Source organism: Hippoglossus stenolepis, chromosome 20, assembly GCF_022539355.2.
Source record: "Hippoglossus stenolepis isolate QCI-W04-F060 chromosome 20, HSTE1.2, whole genome shotgun sequence".
Lineage (NCBI taxonomy): Eukaryota > Metazoa > Chordata > Actinopteri > Pleuronectiformes > Pleuronectidae > Hippoglossus > Hippoglossus stenolepis.
Window position 1 is genome coordinate 20,831,669 of NC_061502.1, and position 19,068 is coordinate 20,850,736.

The following is a 19,068-nucleotide window of genomic DNA, read 5'->3' on the forward strand; positions in this document are numbered from 1 at the left end:
GCCACTAGGTGTCACTAGGGCAGATTAGCATGAAGACAAAAAAGCATCAATAGAATCATTGAAATGTTCGTGTAGCTCAGCGTCGCTGTTTCTGCTGCTTATCATCTGGATGAGCTCACAACATTTTCTCAACCAAAGTCTAAAACCTGAATGTTTTTAACGATAAAATCGTTAATAAGTATTTGAATTGCTGCTGGTTTCAATGAACATCTACGAACAAAATGTCTGCTTGTGTATTACACATTAATAAATAATGTTATATATGAGAGACTGTTTCCTTTATGTTCCATATTTGAAAATCAGAGGCTGAAACACATTATTCTTTTATGTCCCATTTTCATCTTGTACAGTAAAATTCCATATGTACAACTTTTGTTTAAAATACATTTTGATTTTAACTTTGTTTTATTTAACTAAAATAACTACAAATGGACCATGGACTGTATATAAAGATGATCAGTGACTGTATATAAAGACGATCAGTGACTGTATATAAAGAGGATCAGTGACTGTATATAAAGATGATCAGTGACTGTATATAAAGATGATCAGTGACTGTATATAAAGAGGATCAGTGACTGTATATAAAGATGATCAGTGACTGTATATAAAGATGATCAGTGACTGTATATAAAGATGATCAGTGACTGTATATAAAGATGATCAGTGACTGTATATAAAGATGATCAGTGACTGTATATGAAATCGGACTGTATATAAAACTTATAAAGTCATACTGAAAAGGTATATAAAGACGATCAGTGACTGTATATAAAGATGATCAGTGACTGTATATAAAGACGATCAGTGACTGTATATAAAGAGGATCAGTGACTGTATATAAAGATGATCAGTGACTGTATATAAAGAGGATCAGTGACTGTATATAAAGAGGATCAGTGACTGTATATAAAGAGGATCAGTGGCTGTATATAAAGATGATCAGTGACTGTATATAAAGAGTAAGTTAACTTTACTGAACCAGAGTATTTCTGAGGTGAAAACCCAAAGCTAGCGTTCTGTTGTTAGCTTGATTTTGTCCAGTACGTTTTATTTATGTCTTTAATAAATGTGTTAGACATGTGCTTTGGTATGTTCATATAAAACCAGTTGTTACGGCAACGAGAAGTGGTTGAATGTTAATGTTAGCTGTTGTCTAACGTTAGCTGTTCTCTCATGTTAGCTGTTTAACGTTAGCTGATGTCTAACGTTAGCTGTTCTCTCATGTTAGCTGTTTAACGTTAGCTGTTGTCTAACATTACGTACATTAACATTAGACGCTGATGAGCTAAATTTGTTTTACCTTGAAACTTGGTCCATGTGTCTCTTCAGTTCCTGATCAGGTGTGAATCTGATTCATTGTTTTCCAGATGATTCACTTATATTATTTAATACAGATGTTTCAGTGGTTTTATCAGTAATAGTTTTTTGCAGCTGTGAAAATTATAAAAACAATAAAGTTTAAAAGTTAAGAATATTAACTTTTGGTTTTCTTATAATTTTTATAAGAGATAATATTCAAATTCACTGTCCTCAGGAATGAGGCTTTTCTTGCTTATCACAGGGTCACAGCGCCTCCCGCAGGCTGGAAGACGTTAGTGCATCACAAGGACAAAGGGACTGGTGCTGTTTAACAAAGAGCTCCAGCAGGGGGCGCCACGCTGCAGTTCTGAAGGTTCCGTCAGGATTTCACAGAACCAGTAAATGTCTTTTATTTGAAAAACATAAAATAACTAATAACACAAAGTCTCTCCTCAGTGTGACTATGGAAACTGACTCATACATGTGTTCTCACATACAGAGCCTCTAGAACATGTCAGGAACATGTCAAGAACACATCAGGGACACGTCAAGAACACATCAGGGACACGTCAAGAACACGTCAGGAACATGTCAAGAACACGTCAGGGACCGCTCAGGAACACGTCAAGAACACGTCAGGGACACGTCAGGAACACGTCAGGAAACATCAGGGACACGTCAAGAACACGTCAGGAACATGTCAAGAACACATCAGGGACATGTCAAGAACACATCAGGGACACGTCAAGAACACGTCAGGAACATGTCAAGAACACGTCAGGGACACGTCAGGAACACGTCAGGGACACATCAGGGACACGTCAAGAACACGTCAGGGACACGTCAAGAACACATCAGGGACATGTCAAGAACACATCAGGGACATGTCAAGAACACATCAGGGCCTCAGGAACATGTCAAGAACACATCAGGGACACGTCAAGAACACGTCAGGAACATGTCAAGAACACATCAGGGACACGTCAAGAACACGTCAGAACATGTCAAGAACACATCAGGAACATGTCAAGAACACGTCAGGGACCTTTTATTGGTGGAGACATTACAGATGTTACAAACAGCTGCTTAAATTATCAATTAACTCATCAACTCATTAAGTAAAAAGAAAACCACAGACACAGTGTGTCTTTGTGTCTGTCAGTCTGTGTAAGTGTGTTTGTGAGGGTGTACGTGTGTGTCTATGTCTGTTGTGAGTGTGAGTGTTGTGTGTGTTATGTCTGTGATGGTGTGTGTGTGTGTGTCTATGTCTGTGTGAGTGAGTGTGAGTGTGTGTCTATGTCTGTGTGTGAGTGTCTATGTCTGTGAGTGTGTGTGTCTATGTGTGTGTGTCTATGTCTGTGTGAGTGAGTGTGAGTGTGTGAGTGTGTGTGTGTGTGTCTATGTCTGTGTGTGTGTGTGTGTGTGTGTCTGTGTGAGTGTGTGTGCTCCACTGTCTGGTCCTTCAGCTCAGCCTCCTCCTCGTGAACTGAGGCCATGACACCAACTAGCAGAAGTTCTATTTATGTCCTGACTTGGTTCAGATCATCAGATTTGTATCTTTACTATTTGTATTATATATGTGTTTTAATATGTATATGTAAATCATTACATATAATAAGATGTGTGTATATGTGTGTTCAGGATGCTGTGTGATGATTCAGCTCTTATCACATGATGAATTGGCAGCAGCAGCATCATGGTTGGTTTTGATCTGAAGGTTGAAGGTCGTCTCAGTGTCTCAGTGTCTCACAGGTCGTCTCAGTGTCTCACAGGTCGTCTCACAGGTCGTCTCAGTGTCTCACAGGTCGTCTCAGTGTCTCACAGGTCGTCTCAGTGTCTCACAGGTCGTCTCAGTGTCTCACAGGTTGTCTCAGTGTCTCACAGGTTATCCTTCAGATCCAGTTCAACAGGTGATGAACTTCATGTGCACATCTAGTTTCTTTATGACGGGTGTTGATGTGTTTTACTGGAACAACCTGTTGTGGACACGGTGGAGCTCCGGGGAACAGAAGCACCGGGAGAAAGGCCGGAGGAGACGGTGATGCTCGGGGAGCATGGAGTGAATAACCTGGTCACCTGTGGAGGAGACGCTGCTGGACCTCCTCCATCAGCATCACCATCCTCCTCCTCACACCTCCACCGTCCACACACTTCATCCAGCAGCAAACCCACAACAACAACATCCTCCAGCGGGCAGAGGGAGCGAGCAGCGGGGCTCGACAGCACCATGAAGGGGCAGGAGCCCGGCTCCTGGAGCCGAGCCGCCGAGCAGCCGAGGATCAGACACCAGCAACCACAGCCCTCCTCCGACTGGGACCAGCTCCGAGCTTAATCATTACGATGGAAGAGGAGGGCCTTGCTTTGATCAACATGGCGGACAACAGAGCGCAGGGGCTGGGGTAACAGCGGCGCTCTCGGTACACGGCACCATGGACCAGGTACACAACTCCCCCGAAGGCTACAGCAACAGCCCGTACAACCACTACCCGAACTACCGACCCGGCCGCGGGACCAGTGGACACGGGGGCTGGATGAGTCCCTCCCGCCAGGGAAACCCCCTGACGGGCCTGGCAGCTCCCGGCTCCCCGGCTGGAGGCGGCGGCAGCAGCGGAGGATTCCAGCGGTTTCAGGGGCAGCACCCGTCCGGGGCCACGCCGACTTTGAACCAATTATTGACGTCTCCGAGCCCGATGATGCGGGGACACGGAGGAGGACACGGAGGAGGACACACCGACTACAACAGCCCGGGGCCGGCTAACGACCCGGGCTCCCTGTTCGGCTCCGCTGCTCCCGGCTGGGGAGGACATCAGAGAAGCCTCCCGGCCACGAGCCCGGGGAACACCGGGCCGGGCGGCGGCAGGTCCCCGGTGAGTAACCCCGGATCCACACCTGGTAGTTTGTCATTAACTCACCTGGATCCCCAGCTAACCTGCTAGTTAGCCGCTATGCTAACCCTGGTAGCTAGCGGGTTGTGTCCGCTGCAGTTAGAAACCCTCTCTGACTCTGCTGGTTTAAACGATGAGTCATTAACTGAGTTACTGGGACCAGTCGTGGTTCTGGTTCTGGTTCCGTGTCCAAGGTGACTCTGGTTTAGCGGCTCTGCTAAGCTAACATTAGCATCGCAGTGGTCGCTAACCGAGCCGCGCGGCTGCGTGAGACAGTGGTGAAGCCGCAGAGGGAAGGCGCTGTGCCGGGGGACATTCTGCTGTTGTACCGGGACATTCTGTCCGGGGACACTGAGGTGGTGACGGCTCTCACATGCTGCCCCCCCCGGCTGAGGTGTCAGTCGGCGGGGCGAGCTGCTGCTGAGGCCGCTCCTCTCCTCTCCGGCCCCCGCTCCTCTCCTTCCGGCCGGCCCCGGCCCCCGCTCCTCTCCTCTCCGGCCCTGACCTTCACACATGCAGATTAGCCACGTGCCCGTCCCCCGGTCCCCCCGGTCACAACACCCGCTCCTCCGGTCGAGCCCCCCGCTGAACACACAGCAGCCCGGCCGCTGCTGCTCCAGGTCGGGGTCAGTTCATCCACAGCCTCTCCACACAATCACCTCTTCATCTAATAATCATCGAATCATCTGTTTTCTACATTAACATGAGTTTAACTGATCAGAGGCTCAGATTAGACTCAACTCAAACTTCAGTTCACTGTCATTTTACAGATGATGAAATATCTGCGGCAGTCAAGTTAAAAGCTATTATTGACATTTGAAGCTGTTTTAAGACATGAACTGAACCAGAGACGTGTTCCTCACATGTTCCTCACATGTTCCTCACACGTTCCTCACACGTCCCTCACACGTCCCTCACACGTTCCTCACACGTTCCTCACACGTTCTGCAGGTTCTGTGTGTGAGAACAAATGTCTGAGTCAGTGTCTCTGGACATGTTCTGGATCTTCTCCTGCAGCCTCCTGGCAAAATGTGTGTAACATGTCAGAGTGAGTCCATGTGAGGAAACAGCAGGACAATGTGTGGAAGCTTCTCAGTGAGCGAGTGGACGTGTTGATGAGGTTTCTAACACGTGACGGACGTGAAGCTGGAAGAACACAAACATCTCAGGATGAAGAAGAGGAGCCGTACACGTAGAAGACGAAGACGTCCACATGTTCCTGTTTGAACGAGTTGGACCCGACAACCTGCTGCTGCTGCTTCACAAACACTAACTACAGGAAATGAACAGACATGTTTTACAGAGTTCATGTCTGAAAACATCTCCGTGACTGGTTGTTGTGTGTTTCGTTGTCAGGTTTTACAGAATTCAAACAGGCTCGACATCGTCTTACAGCATCATGTACTCTGCAGGGCAGCTACACTTCAATATCAGGACATAGTTTTGTGGTTTAATTATAAAATAAGAGAATTTTCTCGCCTGAAAGTCTGAACCAAGCTTCATGTGTTTGTTCCATTGTTTCCATTTGATCTGTTTTCATTCTGCAAACCAACCGAACCATGGTTCAGTTCGATCCGGCCCAGACCACCTCTCTGGGTCGGATTACATTTTGGTGCGTTGGTCATCAAAGGCAAATGTAATTATTTCAAACACGAGAAAATTGTGAATTGTGAGTTTTTGCTAAACGTGATGTTAATACACAAGAGGAATAAACCTCCTGGTATTTCACCAGAGGTGTTTGTCTGCTTGATTCACAAACCATATAAATAACAATTGATATAAATTCCAGCTTTGCCCTCAGATCTAGCGCAGTGTCCACATCTGGATTAATGATCAGACCAGGTCTCTTCCTCCTCCCTACATCCAGCTGCTCCACCTGCTCCTCATGCTTACTTACTCTGGTCAGATGAGTGGTGGAGACGTGTCATCCACAGATAGTGGATGACACGTAGTCACTCGTCTCACCTGCTGTCAGTGTGTCAGATACAGTGTGTGAATATGAAAGCGCACTCAGGTGTGACTCTGGTGTGAAGTGGCCTCCCGGGCGTTTGGATCACTGCTCCGACTGCAGAGTTCAGTCTTAGCTGTGTTTTTAAAAAACAATCTCATTGGAGCAGTAAAATCCCACAGACATAAATACGATATGGATCTAATCATGTGATAACGATGTGATATCGTACGATTTAAACCAATTTGATAGGATTAAATTAAGCTGCAGTTCAGACAGATTTAGTTTTAAATAAAAGATGTGAAAGAAGAATGATTTAAAATGGGCCATGAGCCTTCACAGACATGGGTTAGGGTTAGGATCATAAATACCTGTTGAGGTGTTTTGGTTGCGTACATCACGACAGAATCATGATCCAAACATTTCTGTTGTTCAGGCGCCGCTCATGGACCCCATGGCGATGAAGCGCTCTCAGCTCTATGGTATGAGCAACAACCCGTACTCCCAGCAGCAACAGCCGCAGGGGGCGCCATACCCCGGCACAGCCTACAGCACCCCCACCCCCCACAGATACCCGATGGGGATGCCCAGCAGGGGGCACATTGGGATGGGAGGGATGCAGTACCCTCAGCAACAGGTAGGAGAAGCTCCGTGAATTCAATTGTGTGAGTGTTAAGAGAAGGTGTTTATCTCATGATGCGCTCTGCATCTTCTCTATGACTTCATTAACCGTCTGAGCAAACACCCCCTGCTGGCGCCTCCTAACTAGCAGCGGGAGATTGCTGTTAGCATTACCCTGTTTAAATGGATGTGTGAGCTGGTCAGAAACCGAAAGTAAACAAGGATTTCTCCTCTCGCTGTGAACTCCTCCGATGGAGTTTTTTGGCAGCATTGGTGGAAATAAGGCTGGTACTTCAGTTCCTTCCTCTAAACTAACTAACTCAAAGAGCACAGTCGCTGGCCCCCCCCTCACACGACTCCGTTACCCTCCCATGTGCCCCGGGCTACTGTTGGGCCCCCCCATTGACCCCCAGTGGCATCATTTCCCCAGACGCCTGGTGTTACTCTACTGTTTTCATTTAAAAGGTGAACACGTGTTTTCAGACCTGCCTGTTGGACTCTGAAGAGTCCAGGTAACCCCCCCCCTCTCGGCTCTTCTCAGGTCCTTGTTCTCTCAGATCACCGTCGTCTTCCTCCAAGCGTTTCCTCCGACCCTCATCTGATGTCATCCTCGTGTAACAGCGGCGTTATTACATCACCTCTGGTTGACAGAGGTGTGTTCTTCTTATTCGCTCAGCCTGAGGGAAGTTGTGTCAGTGTTGTGTCGTCTCTGTTCACATGAAGAGGCAGAGAGAGGAAGTGTAATGACTTTAATGAGAGCGAGGCCCCGGATGGCCCCGGGACTCTTTGTTAGCTCTTTGATTCCAGATGAAATTGGATGTCGAGCAGTTGGATCGATCCTGGCTCCTCGTTTCGTTCTGTCAGAACATTCACACTCTGGATTTGTTCATATGCTGTTTTCAGTGAGAAAATAATTTGTCGCTCTGCTCTTTTTTTTGTGGCCAAGTCTCGTCTCCACAAGCTAAAATATCTGCGTTAAGAACGCTGCCATCTTGTGGTGACGATGTCATCTGGAGTCAGAGTCTGTGCAGTCGTGATCCTGAAGTGGAGCTGTGGTGTCAAGGTCTTAAGCAAAGCAGTTCATTGTGCATGCAGCTCTAAATGCTGCACTGGTCTCACATTGCAGGGAGGTTGCATCTTATTGCATTTGGTGAACGTTTGACTTCAGAAAGCACGTGAGCTTCTTCATGTGGTTAATTATAGTATATTGTAAATTGTTGGTGGGTGGCTAGAAAGAAGAATAATTTTTTTCTTTTGGTGATAAGCGCCGACAACAGTGTGGATGTGCTGTCCACAGCAGAAATGACTATTGACTCTTTATTTACTGTTTTACAGAGTTCATGTCTGAAAACATCTTGAGAATCCTCATGTCCTCAGGGTTTTTAATAAGTAACTTCACCACTAGATGTCAGCAAATCCTTCACACTGAACCTGTAACTTAACGTAATAATGATTTATTGGAGACACATGTTGGAGCTCCTCCCCTCAACTGAAGGTTCCTGTTGTTGTGAACGAGTCTGAACCTGTCATCTCCTGCTGCGTTCTACTTTCGTTTCCTCTCGTGTGTCTGTGTTGTCAATCTGTCATCGGGGTGATGCGTCTTACCGATGTTTGTTGTTTGTTCTCAGATGAGCTCTCAGTACAATCCGCAGCAGAGCGTGGGCGGTTACTGTCAGCCGGGTCAGCCTCCATACTTCAGCCCCCCACAGCAGCGGCCCGCCGCCCCCAGCCAGCCCCCATACATGCAGCCCCGCCCACTGCCACAACAGGTACGACCCGCTCCCCTCCCGGTTCGCTGCAGCACATGGATCAGGATCACTTCCTGAGTGCAGCGCTGATTCTCTCATTCTCAACAAATCTATGAACGTCTTGCAGGTATTTCACAATAAAAGCCTTCGAGAAACAGGAAGGGATAATCTCTTGTCCAATAGCCTGAAGCAGCATCGTATCGCATCATTTAACAAAACCTGCAGCTATTCGATAATAATTCTGTTATCAGCTTAGTTGACGCTGAATTTTTTTCTATCAACTACTCGACCATTTGTCTGAAGCCTTTTTGTAGTTTAAACTTTGTTCATCTGTGTTATCCTGATGCAGGAGGCGCCACAGGAGGCGTTCGGGGGCCGCAGCCACTCTGCTGCTATGACTCCTGGGAAACCAAACCTGGAGGAGATGAGTCTGAGCCAACAGGAGAGACCGTCCAGCCTCCCGGTGAGTCCCAACACGGGGCACGTCATTCGAGGAGAGAGCCAGAGATAAAACTGTGGTTTTTAAAAATCCACAATAATATTTTGTTCATCGAGATGTATTTGTTGCAGTTTGCTGTTAGCAGTTTGCATAAAGTTAAACTTTTTGACGTGAGAATTAATTAACGGCGACGCTAACTTTCTTCCTGGTTCATTTGCTGATGCTAATAGGCTAACAAGCTAGCTTCCAGTCTAACCAGTAACTGAGGGTGAAGGAAGGGAGGAGACGATAAAAGAGGAGGAGAAACGGGGGGGAGATGTGAGAAGGAAGGGAGGAGAGCAAAGGGAGAAAGAAGAGAAGAAGGTGGAGGTGGAGGGAGTGAAGGAAGAGAGGAGACGGTTAGATGAGATGAAAAAGAAGAAGTTCAGAGGAGGAGAAGGTCGAGCGAGGTTGCAGAGAAACTCTCTCTCTACCTACAGCTCACTCTTTATAATTAGACTTGGGGGGGGGCGCTGCAGCTGATTGGCTGAGCTGTTGGCAGGGGGAGGAGAGAGGGAGGGAGGGCGCATGTTGCTACACTGTGATTGGCTGGTACGAAGCCCGGGGTCTGATGGGAGATTTCAGTGCAGAGTTTCTCTTTCTTTTCTGCTGTTTTTCTTTCCCTCTGTCCTCCTCCACTCATCCTCTGTTTCCTCTCCTTCCTGTTCCCTCATTCCTTTCTTCCTCGGCCCTCCTCTGGTTTCCTCTGTTCACTTCTTCTCTCCTTTTCTTTCGAGCCCTCCTCTTTGTGCTAACTCCTCTCATCCTCATGTCACCTTCTCTCTCTCACTCCTCTCTTCCGTTTACCTCCACGAGTTAATTATCTGAATCCAGACACCAGTTTTTCTGTCTGAGTGAGACCTCCTCTTATGTCGTTCTTGACATTGAAGGAGGCATCGAACCGTACACGGAGTTCGACCACAGTTGAACACACCTGAGACGAGAGGATGTGTTCAGTGACCACGTTTATCACAAGTTTAAATGTTGTCGGTCCACATTATAAATATTTTCAGATTTGTTGGATTTAGTTTTCACCCGTTCACATGTTACAGACATTTCACCTGGAAGCTGCAGGGAGAGTTAGAGAATGTCCAGAGACACTGACTCAGACATTAGTTCTCACACAGAACCTGCAGAACACGTCAGGAACAAACATTATGCAAATAATCATTTCATTAAAAAAAAAGAACATTTGAAATGTTGGTTTGTTACTTGAATAATCAATAAAAAATAAAATATCAGGTGTTTTACCTGTCGTTGTCCTCTGTGTTTCAGGATCTGTCCGGATCCATCGACGATTTGCCGACCGGCACCGAGGCAGCGGTGAGTTCAGGGGCGTCAGGTTCTGGCAGCGCTCAGGGCGACCAGGGGACTCCGGCCCGTTCTCCTTTCTCTCCACACGCTTCGCCCCGACACCCACCGTCAGTCCACACCGGGCCCTCGCCGTCCCCCTCGCCGTCCCCCTCGCCGTCCCCCGCTGGGTCTAGCAGCCAATCACGATCCGGGCCACTGTCTCCAGCCACCACTGGACCAGGTATGATGATGATGATGATGATGATGATGATTTGACTGAGAATTAAGTCATGAAGACAAATGCTGGTTTGTGTTATTTTGCTTTTATTTGGAATTCTTTATTATTTTCAGTTTTTAAAACCTTACAAAAAATTCATGGAAAGAAAAAGATGAAAAATCTAAATTGATCAAAGTGTCAGAAATAGAGAAAGTTTCTTGCTCTTCAGTTTATTGTTTTTACAGAATCAGAAACTAAAAATATGAATTTAAACAAGTGGATGAATATATGTTGAGCTGGATATGATATTTTTAAGTACAAATACCAAACACCTCATGGTTGTGTGGATTTTCTACTTTTTTATTTAAATGTTTTCTTTTAATTTAAAATGAATTAATTTAATTTAAAAGTTTGAAAGTTTTCTGAAAGTATACAAATCTCAAACCGTCCAGAAGCTACAACAGAAAAGCGTTCAGGATATTTTTAAGACAGTAATTAGATACTGAAGTTACTGCTGAGCTCTGCTAGTCGCAGTGTTGCCATGGAGACCAACACACGTCCACAGCTGGATGCAGTGACATTAACACATGGTCTGTTTGTCAGGAGCTCAGCTGACCCCCCAGATCCCAGGTCCTGGGATAGATGTCGGGTCTCATCCCCCCCAGTCGGCCATGACTCAAGACAGAGGTAACGTGTGTGTGTGTGTGTGTGTACTTGTACAGATTCTTTGTGAGGACCATTTGAGCCTACAGTGTATACATGTCAGTTTCTATACATTTCCGGTTATTGCCCGGTCCTAATCTGCTGTGTTGGTCTGGACCGTGTCTGAGGAACCTTTCCCACCTGATGTTTAGGTTCAGACAAAACTAAAAGGTCTGAAACAACCAAGGTGTGAAAGACGAGTTACGACGCCATGGTTCCTCAGTCTCCTGTTCCTCACATCTCTGTGTTCTGTTCAGGTTTCTCTACGTCCATGCAGCGGAGCACCCCAGGGTCTCGGTTTGGCCCCCAGCAGTCAGCACCACCTATGTCCCCTCACCCAGCACTGGGGGGGCCGATGCCCCACTCCTCCTACCAGCAGGGCAGCTCATATGGCCAGTACGGCCCCCCAGGTACAATCTGATCAAACATAGATGGAAAAACAGTGAAGTAGTGAACTTGTTGTCTGAAGTCTCGTCTCACCCCCTCTTTCCTCAGGTAAATACCCCCGCCCCCCCAACTATGGCGGAGCCCCCAGTGCCAACTACAGCGGCCCCGGCTTAGCCAACAGCTTGGGGTTGAATGCCAGCAGCCCGATGCACGGTCAGGGCCCCTCCACGCCTGCAGGTCGTGGCCCTGGACCCGGCGCCGGGGGGCGACCTTACCCTGCTGGAGGGAGCTCTATGGCCCCCACCTCACCGGGTATGCCACAGCCCGCCGGTCAGGGATTGAGGCCTCCGGTGCCCAACACCAGCCGCAAACCGCCAGAAGTCGGCGGGTCCAGTGCCAACTCCTCTTCCTCGTCCAGCGCTCAGAGCAGGTGAGTCCTGACAGAGACCCCTCCTCTGAAACATCTGGAAAATCAAAACAACTCCAGGACAATATTTTCACAGCTGAGGTTCAGAAAACAAGTCGAGCACGTTTCCTTCCTCGTCAAACAGAGGAGTCCGACGTGTGTCGTCAGTCTGAACGTCAGTGATTCTCTACAGCTGCTCAACAGTAACGTTTTTGTCACCTCCGTTCTTCCAGGCCTCCGTTCACCCCTTCACCCGTCTGCCACAACTCTTGGCATGGGAGTCGACCCGCCCTCCCTCCTACTCCTCACCCCCACCACCATCCTCCTCTTCCTCACCCTTCTCACCACTCCCTGCAGGGCACCAATGCTGTGCTGACTCCCTCTGAGAATTATGGGTAGGTTTGGTACCAGAGTCTTGACAGATGCAGAAACACGGCTTTGTCGTCCTTTAACTTTAACTGGACAAAACATCTGTGTTGCGACTTCACAAGAATCATTTCAGGGAGGGAGTGATTGAAAGTCTTCTCCTCCTGTCGGAGCAGGTGGTGGTGACCAAAGGTTATAATCTGACAGATAGCTAGTTGGGAGGACACATGTGTGTCTTCTCGTCGCCTGACTGCTCCTGTTTGGCTTCGGAAGCTGCTGCTGATGTGGAACTAACTTCTTTGTGTATAGGGTTAGGTTACACTCATTTGTGAAACCTGCTTATTGACAAAAACAGAACAGTGTCTATCTTTATTCATGAATCAATATCTCAACTTATATCTTTCACTGAGAGACATTTGTCAAAAATGTGACTGTACATCAGAGTCCAACCTCCACCAAGGTCCAACAGTTCTTAGATAGAAGAAATATGTCTGATTGTTTAAAACGTTGCATGTCACAGTATTAAAGTTAATATTGATTAAAGTCTTTCCTTCAGGTCCTGAGACTGATGCTCTCATCTTCTTCCTGCATGTGAGCTGCAACATCACCGACTTATTTCATCTAATAATTATTAAACCCATTTTCTCTTCTGTGGTGCCCAGGCATGGCAGCTACCAGGGCATGGCACCAATGGGAGGAATGGGCCCTGGAGGCCCGCGGCCCTGGAGGCCCCGGAGGCCCTGGAGGCCCCGGAGGCCCTGGAGGCCCGGCGGCCCCGGAGGCCCTGGAGGCCCCGGCGGCCCGGCGGCCACGGGGTCCTACAGCCAGCAACCAGCCAGTAACTCCGAGAGGATGACACCACAGGGACCCCCGTACAAAGGCCCAGCCTCAGGTAGGACCATCCATTCCAATGTGTCGAAGTGGTTGGATTATTTCTGATAAACTGCGACTTCCTGCGTAACAAGGGATCTGTTGTCTTTGTACCTTTCAGGCCCCGTAATGATGCAGGAGATCATCGCTCATCCAGACGCCGAGCAGACGGTTGAGCTCAGCAAAGAGGCCGTTTGTCCAACCACAGAACCTCCCAAAGCCAAGGTGTGTGCTTTGGCCCTGTTGACCAGTCACGTTTGCTCTGCCGATCACGCCAGCTCCCGCACGTTCTGTGTGTGAGGGTGAATGTTAACGGCACTGATGCTGAAGCGAGTGGATCCTGTTGTCTGAGCCCAGTTTCTGTTACACTCATTACTTCTGCTGGGTTTTCTTGTTTAGGAAGTTTGACAGAAAACTTAAAATAACCAGTTTTTACCAACATGAACCAGATCATTTTTTCTTCTTCTCCTGTTTGACGTGGTTGTTTCACTCGGGTTCCGTTCACTCTGAGCTCGACTGCAGCTCCTCCTCGTTATCCAGTCGTGAAGAGTCGACTTAGATCCGTCACCACAAATCTGTGTGTGGCGGCTAAGTTGGGACTCGGCTTTGACTCCGGTGACTCGGCTTTGACTCCGGTTCGCTTGATGAGAAGCGGCTGCTTTGTTTCTGCAGTTTGTCGATGAGTTACGTCGGCGTCGTGTTCCTCAGCTCAGACTCTTCTGCTGCTCGTGATCATTTTTATCCCTTTTTGTTCAGACGCAGTCTGCTCGTAGTTTCACGCTCTGCAGGTTCAGTGTTGTTTTGTTGACTGTCAGTGAAACTTCACATTAGAAGTGAGACCAGAGGAAACAATGAGGAAACTTTCCAACCATCCCACTGTTTTCACAGATAACTGGATGTTGTGGAGAATCCCAGTAACGAGCAGGAAACACTGTTGAGTTTTGATCTGGAATGAGTTTTCTGTTTATCAGCGACTGCAGTGAATTAAACTATACGAACCATTTAAATCCAACAAAGCTCAGTTCTGCTTTAAGTTAATTCAATTTTACACCTTGAAAGCAACAGAAACCTTCACATTTAAAAATGGAATCTTAAAAGTCAGAAGTGAAGTGTCAATAAGTATATTTTATATAATGTGTGTGTTTAGTTTCACATGACATCTCCAGCTCTGTGCGTCCCAGCAGTGCAGTCATTCTAGATCATTTTATTGTATTCTTAATATTATTTAATGGTTCTACGCTGTTTAACTGTCACATTATGCTGATTCTTTAGTTTTTTGATGATTTCAACTGTGACCTGAACTTTCTGCGCTCTGGCGCCCTGTTCCATGAAAACCTTCACTGTCATTAGTGAAGGCTAGTGGTTAATGGGCGTGGCCAGGTTAGGTAGCCATGCTCCATTTAGCCGTATGTTTCCACCACTGTGTATCACCTGGAGACTGTCGGTGATGAGGTCATTGAGTCGCTGACTCTCCGTGTGTCTCCAGAAGCTCAGCGTGGCGACCATGACCAATGAGAAGATCACCCGTCTGTATGAGATGGGCTCTGAGGCGGAGCGGAGGCTGTGGGTCGACGGCTACCTGTCCTTCATGGAGGAGAGGGGGACGCCTGTCCCGAACCTACCTGCCGTCGGAAAGAAGCCGCTGGACCTGTGCAAGCTCTACCTGATGGTCAGAGAGATAGGAGGCCTCGCCATGGTGAGACCACGAGTCCTTTTCTCCTCCTTTACTTTCTCCTCCTCTTCTTCTCCTCTTCTTCTCCTCTTCTTCTCCTGCAGCTGATCAAATTTTATTCTTTTGAATGATATGTTTTTGTTTGAGCCATCAGTTCTCTCCAACTGATGGATAATTAATGCAGCTCATTTAAAGACATAGTTTTGAAAGTGAAATTTGAAAGTTCATTTTTATTTTAATCTACACTTGACGCCATCTTTAACAAACACTTGGTTATTGGTTTGAGTTTAGTGGAAAAGTCTCGTTCACCATGTGTCGTAAACGTGCAGCTCAAACATGAACTTAAGTGAGGAACTTAAATCCTGTTCTGATTCTCACAGGAAACAAAAGTGTCAATAAGTTGATGGTGTTGTATGTGTGCTGCCTGTCCGTCAAACTGCATCTCAGCTGTTTTTGATTCTGGATAAATTTAGTGTGAATCTTTGTCGTCGTGTCAGGTGAATAAGAACAAGAAGTGGAGGGAGTTATCGTCGCTGTTGAGCGTGGGGACGTCCAGCAGCTCAGCCAGCTCTCTGAAGAAACAGTACATCCAGTACCTGTTCGCCTATGAATGGAAGGTGGAGCGCGGAGAGGAGCCTCCACCTGAGGCCCTTGGGCCCGTCGGAGACACCAAGAAACTTCCATCACTCCAGGCCAAGATCCAGCCGCCCCCCCCAGGTAAGAGGTCACCTGTTCTCTGTTTGTAATTCACCACTACAGGAACAGAGCACCTGATATACCTGAGAGGTTCTGGTACGAGGTTCTAGATGAACTCAACACGTGTCAGAAATAAACCCAGAAGCATCAAAGACAAGTTTATCAAGGGAGATTACACATGTACCTAAAATAAAAAGAATATTAAGGGGGACCTAACATGTGCTAAAAACTTGGAGTGTCCCCACAAATGACGAAAACAAAAACAAGTTCTTGTGCAATTTATTTTTTAATTTAAGAATCAAAACACATTGAAAATAATCATTAATGATTAAAACCCAGCTTTGTACATGCATAGACCTGCTGCGTCCATGTATGAACAAATGTAAACGACAGGAGTCCCTAGTTTCTGTTCTGTCCACTCGTGTTTATTTACTGTTAAACAGAAACAGAAGATTTGCCAACCGTCCTTCAAGCCTTCATTCTACTCAGTGTTCAGTATAATACCAAAACATGATGAAGTACATACACAGAGCAGGAGGCCAGACAAAAGAATCGACCTGTGTAGAAAGAGTAACTTTCAGGTGAACACATTCGTACTAAAAGTAACAAACACTCCAAAGGGAAGTAACCTCTCATTGAGTTGTTGATGTGACGTTTGTGTTTCCTCGCTGCTCCTGATCCACCTCCATGTTCTAGACCTTTCTGATGAAGTGCTGTGAAGTGACATGACGACACGTAACCCTTGTTCTCAGCAGGTTTTCTGTCTGGTCTGTATCTCTGCAGCCAACTCGGGCTCCCTGCAGGGCCCCAGCACCAGCTCCCTGACCGAGGCCCCCGGAGATCTGAAGCCCCCGACCCCTGCCTCTACCCCGCGCAGCCAGATGGGCCCCCGGCCTGGAAGCAGGTAGGGAGGGGGCCAAAGTCACCTGGTGAAACCCAAAGATCAAAATAATCATCCAAATATCTCAGGTTCCAACCTCTCAAATATCATTTCATCATCTTTGGGTTTTGACTTGAACAGAACCAGACATCTGAAGACGTCTGCTGGAGAAACTGCTGTCGTTTTCACTTCTTTCTGACATTTTACAGACTAAATATCGATAAAATGGCAGATTGGTTGATAATAAAACAGTTCAAAACATTACATGTTGTTAGACGGGGTTTTTATCCAAAGCCACTTCAATTTAGTGTATTCAACATCTATGAGGGGCCATTTAGGGGTTCAGCATCTTGCCCAAGGACACTTAGGCATGCAGATGGGGAAGACTGAGGATTGAACCGCCGACCTTCTGGTTGGTGGACGACCACTCTACCCCCTCAGCCACAGCCTCCAAACAGCTTCACTCAAACAGCCTCACTCAGAAATCTGTCACATTTCAGACACTAATGACGTTTCCCTAAACAACCGTCTGTGCTTTATCTCTCAGGACCATGGGAGAGGTGAGCGTCCAGGACCCGTTCTCTGAAGGCAGCGATCCAGCCTTCCACATTCAGCGAGGCCCTGGACCCGGCGGCGCCCCCTACCAGCAGGGAGGTGGTCCAACAGACCCTTCTATGAGATTGCAGTACGATGCCAACAAAGACCTGTATGGACCAAGAAAAGGTGCCTGATGGATTTAAGACGAACATGAACCACTGTTAACGGTTAACGGTCTTTATTTGAAATCGTTTATCGAGTAACTGAAGAAAAGGTCCCATTTCCTACCTGCTCCTCTGCAGGTCCAGGGCCCGGCGAGGCCTTTGGTCCTGGTCAAATGCCCAGCGGTGCCATGCAGGACATGTACACACGCGGGCCCCCCTCCGGGCCCCTGACAGGGAGGGGCCCCAGACCACAGTATCCCTACGGCCCTGGATACGAGCGGAAGTACTGAAAATCTTTTGGATTTTGATTTGTTGACAAACAAGACGTGTGAAGACGTGGAAATTACATTTGTAGGTACTTGTGTGTGTATTTGAAATACACTAAACTCTTATGTGCGTTTTGTGTCCTGCAGGCTGGACCATGTGATGGGGCCAGATGGAGGCACAGTGCCCCCCGCTGGTCAAAACAACATGGGTCCGACTGGAAGGGAGGCCGGCATGCACCCGACCAACAGGCTCCACCATCAGAGGTGAGGGCTCTTTGTTTTTATGTCAGCGTGTTTTGATATTTTGACTCGTGGAAATAATGTTTGAGTGGATCTTTGCGGACTCTTTGTCTTCAGGCGCGGACGTGATGGCTACGAGCAGCAGCATCACAGCATGGCCTTCAGTTCCCATCAGCCCCTGCACCCTCAGCAGCAGGTGAGCTCTCCCAGTAAAGGAAACTTTCAGAAACATTGGGATGTTAAATCGTTAATTGTTAGCGTGAGGACGAGAACTTCTCTCTTTGCTCTGCAGGGCCACAAGCGTCCGATGGAGGGGATGTATCCTCCCTCGAAGCGTCATGGGGGGGAGGGGTTTGGTGTGCAGCGATATGACTCTCAGCAACCCGACATGTTTGGCCCCTCCTATGGGGTAGGAGGCGGGGGCTACATGGGCCCAGAGCGGCGGCCGGTCCAGGGCCAGTACCCGTATCCATACAGCCGGGCTCGCCAGGGACTCCACAGCACGGCACGATGGGCTTAGGACCGGTGACCGGGGGCCCTGGGGAGGGGCTGCAGACCAGCATGTGGCCCCCCAGGACCGACATGGGCTACACATACAGTCAGCAGGGCCAGCGGCCCCCCTACCCTGGGATCAGCCGAGGGGACGACCAGGACAGCCAGTGGCCCCCTGGGCCCCATGGCCAGCGCCAGCGGCCCTACCCCACTCATCCTCCTCTTCATCAATGCCCCCATGCCATCCAGACAGCCCCCCTCCTCCTTCCAGGCCACGCCCACTGTCCCTAACCATGTGACCCGCTCCCTAAGCCCCTCCTCCTCTTTCCCCCGACCGATGGGAGGCTCTCTGTCTCCAAACAGCGCCCCTACCTGCCCTCTATGAAGAAGCCAGGGCTCCCTGGTGTCCCCCTCATCCCCCTCCACACTCAGGGCTTCCCCCGCTCCGTGGAGAACACCGCCCCCCAACTGAAGCCAAGACGCCGACTCACAGCGAAGGACACAGGTCAGACACACACACACACACACACACACACACACACACACACACACACACACGTCTGGGTGTTGATTTGAATTCATCCTATCAGGAACCCCTGAGGCATGGCGAGTGATGATGTCACTGAAGTCCGGCCTATTAGCAGAGAGCAGCTGGGCTCTGGACACCATCAACATCCTGCTGTATGACGACGGCGCCGCCGGCTCCTTCAGCCTCACACAGGTCAGACAGCTAGGCCTGTGATTGGTCACGGTGGGATGATGATGTCATGATGGTGTCATCACAACAAACTGACATGACTGAGTACTTTAATGGTGGTTAGTGTTGGTTCAACAAACTGAAACTCAAATTTCATGTGTCCTCCTCTCCTCTCCATGTTTCTTCTCCTCCTCCTCACTT

General features: G+C 48.2%; 1 protein-coding gene across 1 annotated transcript in view; it reads left to right on the forward strand.

Annotated features, from left to right (window-relative positions):
* The first annotated feature begins 3,319 nt into the window (after window positions 1–3,319).
* The window catches only part of LOC118099873 (AT-rich interactive domain-containing protein 1B), an 18,999-nt gene continuing 3,250 nt past the window's right edge, over window positions 3,320–19,068 (forward strand). Inside the window, 24 exon segments of the mRNA XM_047337954.1 lie at window positions 3,320–4,169; window positions 6,572–6,772; window positions 8,385–8,525; window positions 8,854–8,967; window positions 10,258–10,516; window positions 11,096–11,179; window positions 11,452–11,604; window positions 11,690–12,011; window positions 12,221–12,382; window positions 13,016–13,245; window positions 13,345–13,448; window positions 14,710–14,919; window positions 15,393–15,612; window positions 16,375–16,495; window positions 17,019–17,194; window positions 17,311–17,455; window positions 17,586–17,702; window positions 17,796–17,874; window positions 17,971–18,169; window positions 18,172–18,378; window positions 18,381–18,404; window positions 18,407–18,537; window positions 18,540–18,675; window positions 18,761–18,891. Of these exon segments, the coding sequence (XP_047193910.1) occupies window positions 3,732–4,169; window positions 6,572–6,772; window positions 8,385–8,525; window positions 8,854–8,967; window positions 10,258–10,516; window positions 11,096–11,179; window positions 11,452–11,604; window positions 11,690–12,011; window positions 12,221–12,382; window positions 13,016–13,245; window positions 13,345–13,448; window positions 14,710–14,919; window positions 15,393–15,612; window positions 16,375–16,495; window positions 17,019–17,194; window positions 17,311–17,455; window positions 17,586–17,702; window positions 17,796–17,874; window positions 17,971–18,169; window positions 18,172–18,378; window positions 18,381–18,404; window positions 18,407–18,537; window positions 18,540–18,675; window positions 18,761–18,891 (4,104 nt within the window). The 5' untranslated portion in view covers window positions 3,320–3,731.